Source organism: Triplophysa rosa, linkage group LG4 (genome assembly GCF_024868665.1).
Source record: "Triplophysa rosa linkage group LG4, Trosa_1v2, whole genome shotgun sequence".
In the NCBI taxonomy this organism is placed as follows: Eukaryota; Metazoa; Chordata; class Actinopteri; order Cypriniformes; family Nemacheilidae; genus Triplophysa; species Triplophysa rosa.
In genome coordinates, this window is record NC_079893.1 from 32,640,827 (window position 1) to 32,649,565 (window position 8,739).

General features: G+C 36.8%; 1 protein-coding gene across 1 annotated transcript; it reads right to left on the minus strand.

The window, feature by feature from the left end:
- Positions 1–2,662: 2,662 nt before the first annotated feature.
- Positions 2,663–5,203, minus strand: LOC130553093 (polymeric immunoglobulin receptor-like). Its single transcript, XM_057331839.1, has 6 exons — positions 5,002–5,203; positions 4,572–4,886; positions 4,176–4,487; positions 3,809–4,090; positions 3,454–3,729; positions 2,663–2,721 (listed from the first exon to the last, which is right to left on the minus strand). Exons 1-6 carry the CDS (start codon positions 5,108–5,110, stop codon positions 2,663–2,665), a joined length of 1,353 nt encoding a protein of 450 aa, XP_057187822.1. The 5' UTR covers positions 5,111–5,203.
- Between the last annotated feature and the right edge of the window lie 3,536 nt (positions 5,204–8,739).

Sequence of the window (8,739 nt, forward strand, 5' to 3'; positions counted from 1 at the left end):
AGAGTTAGTAAAAGAGGGCAGGTAGGACTTGAACCCAATATGGATCTCTTTTGTGGATCATGTTTGATTTATGTGATGGGAGTGTTTATGATATGAATGTTGTGTGTGTGATGTGTGCAGTTGTGAGGTGTGTGATCATCATCTGTGAGTTCAGCACCACGGACAGCAGCAGTCAGTCAGAACTCTTACTAATATTCACCTCTAGATGGCGCCACAACATTCCTTCACATCATCACATCTGTGTGTGTTTAGTGTGTGTGCTGCTGTAAAGATTCAACATTCAACATGTATTATTATGAACACAAATCATAAAAGAGAAATAAAAGAAAAACGTAACTCAGGAGAAACTCTAATAAACTGTCCAAACCGAATGTGATGCAACACATTTTCAGTGACCAGCAACCAGCTTGAGCAGAAAGAGAGAGAAAAGAGGCTCGTGGAAACTTTTTTGAAACCATTTCCTGTTTTTAATCTTCATTTGTCTCACATGTTTTTTACAAGAAAACAAGCGTCACTTCTGGTTTCTATGATCAAAGGATTATAAACAGCATGCAAAAGAAAAGCACACGAGTTACATACTTCGAGATTAAAACAGGGGAAATTTGCAATAAAGTTAAAAGCATACAAAAAAATCAATACCAGCTGTCAGTAAGTCTTAAGCAAACAAAAACTAATTTAACTGTTGTTAACAGCTATAAACATTGCGCCAAAGTTCATCCTCAATCCACGTCATTATAAAGGTGTGACGGTTTAAGAGCTGACATTTAGGAGGTTTGATGGAATATGCGTGGCAAAATAAACGGTCTCATACATGTCTAAGTGTCAAGAAAAAAAATGTATTTAACAACATTTACATTTGACTCAACAATTTGAAAATACAACACTCTATTTTAATAGACTGTAATGTTTGTGTAAGTCTGTCATAAGTGAATTATTTGAGTCGTGTGTTGTGTCTGACAGTGGTGTAAATCTCTTCCTTACTGAAGGCGACTGAACCATCACTGACAGAATCTTCATGCTTGTGGAAACGGACAGCAGCGTACAGAACATCATCAGAGGAGGGGATTGTGGGTAATGATCCAGGATCTGAGAGAGAAAGAAAGAAATATACTTTACAACAAGACAATTTTTTTTTTGCGTGTATCTGAGTGAATTTGCGAAATGGCCAAAAACAACTTGCAGTGCAAACCTTGTGAACTGAAGCCATGCGCTAACTTTATGTGAAGAACACACATGGTCAGATCTCAATTACACATAAACATAAACTGGAGCATTAGAATGATGCAGTCACAAGAGCCGATGCCACTTCACAAAAGCTGACTTAATGACACAATCGATCACGAGACATGCAAGAGCCAATGCTATTTCATATTTAAAGCTGACGTTTTGCTTCTTTGGCAGCAGTTTTAAATGTGTGCTCAGAGGATCCAAGACTTAGTTCGACCTCAGTACACTTGGAATATTTCGAGGGGTGAGAACCAGAGGGGAGTGAGTGACATTTTGGGTGAAATGGAGATATACAGTATATATCAACTGAAAGCCCTTGATGAGCTCTTAAGTAAAATCTTAATCAATTTGGAGTTATTCATTAGAAGACAGAAGACTTATTACTGAAGATACTAAGCCAGTTGGTTTCAAAAGGGCGTAACTGTATTGTGGAGAAAAGCCTGTGGATATAGCAGATGATTCAAAATGGCTGAAACGTTGGTGCCAAAAAGGCGATTGTGACATTTTTTATATAAAAAATGATTTTGGTTTTCTTCTGAACAAATGTTTCAATACTGTTCAATAAGTACACTGTCATATAACATTTTATAATAAAAGATTGAAATCAATACACCAAGTCAGATCAAACTATGGTGTTTTTTTGTTCTGGCTCTTCTGTAAAGTTGATGAAATGTCACTTACGCCACTCTGGTTCTCATCCCTTTGAAAAAAAAAAGAAAAATCTTACGACTGTTTTGTATGCCGTGTTTTATGTTATACAATAAATAAATCTGTTAAAATGAAAAGTAAACCCTAATACATGTCATCAGTGTGATACTATACCCCAAACAGGATTTCTTAACTCCAGGATTGGTTGTCTGGGGCCATTTAACTGTTGCTCATAATTTATTATATGTTCACATTAGGTTTTCATTAAATGTGTGTGTGTGATCATCACCTTGTCGTGTCTTGTTGTGTCTGAGTTTATAAATGGTCAGAGTGATTCCTCCAATCAGCAGCAGAATCACACAAACACACACAATAATGATGATCAATGAGGAATCTAAAACTGAACAAAACAATAACAATAAAATTACAGACGCACAACACACACACACACAAATAATTACATTTAATTGTACATACACTGGACAGTTGTGAGCAGTAAGTAAAATTACACACATGTTTAAAACAGTAAGTTACAATGACTAGTACAGCCAGTTTGATTATTATGAACATTTTTAAGCAAGCAAGATTTTTTACAGTGTTTTAACATGTCTGTGCAATACGAATTAAACTGAAGCCTAATCTGTAACTTTTCACAATGTTGTTCCGTTCCCTTAACATTTGTGTTTGTAATCTTTATCGCTCAAAGCACTTTCACGAAGCAATGATGTGTCTTCTGCAGTCTGCACAAAACCTCTGTTCTACTTCTTGTATTTGTATTTCTCTTTCTTCACTCTCGTGTGGTCTCATGGTGGGTTTCCTGAATGTTGGACGCTGAACCTTCAACTGCTTTCCGTGGTCGGAAAAAAACTTTAGTTTGTCACGCACAAAGAAAGACCTGCAGTGTTGTTGAGTCACTTTAGCAGTTTATATAAACTAATTGTCTTTTCTTTATAATGTCTTAATACTAAATTATTGTTGAGAGGAGTGGAGATTTTACAGGTTACACAAGAAGTTATTAATAAAGAAACATAACATTTAACATTGCTTTTTATACCTCAGGTATATAAACAGAAATGAGTCATATATCACCAAGTTTACTATGTTTAGATTCATTTACAGTGTTTAACAGAACAAAGATTATTTAAAATTGATCACAATTACCACAACACAATCAATGGTTTTCCTACTAATTTAAAATTCTTGTTTTGTAAATAACATCTTCCAACACAATTGAAATGTAACCAATAAAACTATTTATAATCCTTCTGTTGCAATGTAGCAGCTCATAAGAATTACATTATTTCAATTTGATGTTTTTATTTCAAATAACAAACTATAAAATCTGTGATATAAATAAATCAGCAGACCTGCACCAGTACCAATACTAGTGTAAATGGAAACAGTTCAGTGGATTCATTTATCTATTTAATTAGATAGAAGATGGTATATACACTTTTAATGCACACAATAATGCATTTGTATATAAATGATATGAGAACAATCTTTTGCTGCTTTAGTTTTACTTTTCAATTTAGCTTTAATTTTATTAAATAAAATAATGAAATGAATTTCTCTGACCTCTGGTGACGTTTAGATGCACTTTAGTGATGATGTGAGATCCACACCAGTATATCCCAGAATGCTCTTCTCTCAGATGACTGATGTTTACAGTAAAGACTCCAGTAGATGTTTCATCACTTAAAGAGAATCCATCATCTCTGATCCACTGGAATGAAACTCCATCATTGACACACATTGAGACTTCATGTGCTTTACAGAAGACTTTCTGATATTCAGCGTGATGTTTGCACTCCATTGACATGTTGTCTCCTTCACGCTTATTCAAGAGAAGCTCTTTAAAGAAGAAATCATCAAGAGTCACATTCAAACAAAGTCCCTTTTTAGATGGATTATTAGTGACAATGTGTCTCACCCTGTTTGATGAGAATAATGAGATGAGTGTAAAGATAAATCACGTCTGTTTCTAATGTCACTGCACAGCAGTATTTCCCAGCATCCTCTGCTGTCAGTCCAGTGATGTTCACACTAAACACACTTGCTGTCATGTCATCATTCACACTCCATCTGTTCATCTCCATGAGAGTCTTTTCATCTCTACAACTCTTCAACAGTTTTTTGGACTTTGATTTATAGATGGGATCATAAGGACAGATGATGTGAGCAGATCCTCCTTCATCTCCAAACACTGGAGGCACTTCACACACACAAATGACATTGATTTGTGAATATTTATAGTGATTAAAAGACAATGACAAGAAATGAAGAGAGAATGTTCTCACTGCTGAGTTTGAGTTGAACTTTAGTGGTGAGAGAGATGAAAGTGAAATCTGTGCGACTGGTTTCTGCTCCACACCAGTAAACTCCAGCATCTCTCACTGTCACATCACTGATGATCACAGTAAAAACACTTTTATCAGAGAAATCATTTACTTTCACTTCAGATCTGATGACGCTTTGACAGATGTGATTTTCATCCTCTTTACAGAAGACTTTTGGACTGAATTGATGTTCCTCTGGGATCTGACAGGTAATATTGACTTCATCACCAACAGAAACAGATTTATTCACCCACCAATGAGACAAAACTGTATCTATAAGACATGAAATAACACATGTTAAAATCTTCCTGATATTTGAATTGAAGAAAAGTCAGTAAATGATCTCAAGCTTCTCACCGTCTTTAATGTGGAGCTGGACTTGAGTGAATGTGTCAGTATATTGAGATGGATTCACTCCACACCTGTATGTTCCAGCATGTCCAGCGTTCAGCTCTCTAAAATACACCATCAAGACTCCTGCTCTGGTGTCATCATACACACAAACATCTCCATTGTCCATCCACTGATCCTGAACTGATGGAGACTTCCTCTCACAACATCCATCTGATTCTTTACTCACATATTTTGTGTTGCTTTTGTATTGATGGTGATGACACTTGAAGATGATTCCACCTGCTGAGTATCCGCTCGCTGTGACCACACCCACTTTACCTGTCAATCACAAACATCACATGAGAATGAATCAGTGTCTTCATCAAATATTACAGCAGCAAACACAGACTGTGTGAATTTACAGCAGATGTTATTGAGAGTTTCTTCTACTCACTCATAATGTGAAGATGAACAGCAGTAAGAATGGAGTAACTGTAGAAGATTTCATTGAGCCAAACTCCACATAAATAAACTCCTGCATCTTCTGATCTCACATCAGTCATTCTTACACTCAAGAGATTATTATCTCTATCATCAGATATGTGGAATTTTCCTTTCTGATTTTGTATGGCAGTGGTGTAGATTATCTCATCAATTGATTTTTTTCCTTCTTTATATATGATCTTGACATCAGTTTTATAATGTTGTGAATATTGACATCTGAAGTTTGCAGTTTGTCCAGTATTCACCATCACTCTCCGTGACTCCCCACAACATGAATCTGTCAATCACATATAAACTTTGTTTTGAAAAGTGGTGGGGACAAAGACGACCCGCCCCCAGGGTTCCCCGCATTCAAAAAATCTTATTGTACATTCACATCTAGCGGTTGAGCTTGGTATTGCAGTCTAAATTCAAAATATTGGAGAGACTATTTTAACCAAGTAGCGGTTATTCTCGGTTTCTTTTGCTTGTTATCAAAAATAATCTACAGGCAGTCTATTGTTTGTGAATAGTTGTGTCTGAATTCTCCCTCTATCTCCTATATAGTGCACTATATCAGGTGTACGCCCTTTTGTATTGTTGTCCGAATTCTCAGTGAACAACTCATTCCCTACATTCGTTCACTACTTTTTACCCACAATGCATTCTGGTTTTGAGTGTACTCAACTCAACTTTATTTTTTATATATAATATTTATATTATAGCGCTTTTTTTTACAATGCACAAATTACAATTTTTTTACATACAATGCACACTCATTCACTCATTATTTCCCATGATACAGTGCGATTCAGCCATCTGATTAGAATCAGCTAGTGGAGAGTGAGGATTAATGCCATATCAGGTTAATGCCACGAATGCACGTTTATACTTCTTGTTTATACAACTGTTCTTGTTGACAGTTATTTTCTACTTTTTGAGAATAAACAGATTAAATGAATGTATAAACAGCGGTGCTTTATTTGAAATATATTAAATCATTTTATTAAACGTAATAAATGTCATAAAATAAACATGGCAAACAGTTGTTTTGTTGTCTTTATTAAAAACTAATACAAAAACGTGACAAATAAAGTAAAAATTAACTTTTTCAACCATTTTATTAAACAATCCATAAAGCCACACAGGTGCATTATAAGCGTTTTGACGAATGTCTGCGACAGTACTGTCAGACGCGAGTCAATTGAGTCAAATGGGATTGAACGAACTGGAACATGTCGTTCATGGTCTAATACTCTGCGTTCCAACAATGCATATCTAGTTACTGGAATTTTCTGAAAAATAAAGGTAATGACCTGGTTTAATTTCATTCTAAAGTGAAGTAAATTATGTCGAAACAATTGAATCTTTGTATGGGACATTTAATTACACCAAGTAAATGATTTAAACCATTTAGATTTTAGTAGACTAAATATAATGTATATTTATTCGACTAAAACGTTTTTCATATTTCGTCGACTAAAACTAGACTAAAACTAAAATGATGGGGTTGACTAAAATGTGACTAAAACTAAATTGCATTTTCGTCAAAAGACTATGACTAAAACTAAATCAAAATTTGCTGTCAAAATTACGGACTGCACTAATGCAACTCACCCCATTTAACTATATAAGTCCTATAACTAAAATCTCATAATTATTTCATGCTGAGGCGAACACAAGCAAATTTAAAGGGGGTGCTTTTCACGGCAAACCTTGTCTGCCAGAAAATGCACCCCCTCCCGTATCTCTCCAATAGGAACCGTGTCACAAAGCATGCAAACTCACCCCATTTAACTATAATAAGTCCTATAACTAAAATCTCCAAGTTATCTACATGTGAGCGCGAACACCAAAACAACGTTTAAAAGGGGGGTGCTTTTCACGGCAAGCCTGTCTTCTCAGAAAAATGCACCTCCCGTATCCTCTCAACAGGAAACGTGTCAACCAAGCATGGCAAACTCACCCATTTTAACTATATAAATAGTCCTAGATACTAAAAATCTTCATAATTATTTTCATGCTGAGGCGAACCACGAGCAAATTTAAGGAGGGTGCTTTTCACGGCAAGCCTGTCTGCCAGAAAATGCACCCTCCCATATCAGCCACTAGAAACGTGTCACAAGCATGAAACTCACACCACTTTCACCCTTTACTATATAAGTCCTATAGCACTAAAATCTCATGCTGAGAGCGAACACAAGCAAATTTAAAAGGGGGTGCTTTTCACGGCAACCAGTATCTGCCAGAAAATGCAAACCCCCCCCGTATCTCCCACTAGGAACGTGTCACAAGCAAGAAACTCACCCCATTTAACTATATAAGTCATATAACTAAAATCTCAGAATTATCTCATGCTGAGGCGAACACAAGCAAATTTAAGAGGGGGGTGCTTTTCACGGCAAGCCTGTCTGCCAGAAAATGCACCCTCTCGTATCTCTCACTAGGAACGTGTCATAAGCATGAAACTCACCCCATTTAACTATATAAATCCTATAACTAAAATCTCATAGTTATTTCATGCTGAGGCGAACACGAGCAAATTTAAGAGGGGGGTGCTTTTCACGGCAAGCCTGTCTGCCAGAAAATGCACCCTCCCATATCAGCCACTAGAAACGTGTCACAAGCATGAAACTCACACCATTTAACTATATAAGTCCTAGAACTAAAATCTCATATTATTTCATGCTGAGGCGAACACAAGCAAATTTAAAGGGGGGTGCTTTTCACGGCAAGCCAGTTTGCCAAAGAAAATGCACCCTCCCGTATTCTCCCACAGGAACGTGTCACAAGCATGAAACTCACCCCATTTAACTATTATAAGTCCATAACTAAAAATCTCATAATTATTTCATGCTGAGGCGAACACGAGCAAATTTAAAAGGGGGTGCTTTTCACGGCAAGCTGTCTGCCAGAAAATGCACCCTCCCGTATCTCCCAATAGGAACGTGTCACAAGCATGAAACTCACCCCATTTACTATAATATAAGTCCTATAACTAAAATCTCATATATTTAGATTATTTCATGCTGAAGGCGAACAGTACAGACAGAGCAATTTACTGCTTTTCACGACAAATCACTCTCATTTAAAGTGAGCATGAAACTCACCCCATAGTTCACCCCTATTAACTATATAAGTCCTAAACTAAAATCTCAGAATTATTTCATGCTGAGGCGAACACGAGCAAATTTAAGAGGGGGTGCTTTTCACGCAAGCCGTCTGCCAGAAAATGCACCCTCCCGTATCTCCCACTAGGAACGTGTCACAAGCATGAAACTCACCCCATTTAACTATATAAGTCCTAAACTAAAATCTCATAATTATTTCATGCTGAGGCGAACACAGCAAATTTAAGAGGGGGGTGCTTTTCACGGCAAGCCTGTCTGCCAGAAAATGCACCCTCCGTATCTCCCACTAGGAACGTGTCACAAGCATGAAACTCACCCCATTTAACTATATAAGTCCTAGAACTAAAATCTCATAGTTATTTCATGCTGAGGCGAACACGAGCAAATTTAAGAGGGGGGTGCTTTTCATGGCAAGCCAGTCTGCCAGAAAATGCACCCTCCCTATCTCCATTTTAGTCCACTCCCGTCAATCAAGGTTTCTTGGCTGTCACTCAGCAAATTGGAGTTTTAGCCTCCTTCACAGATTTTCTATAGGACTAGGGTCTAGAGACTGGCTAGGACATTTAATGTGCTTCTCC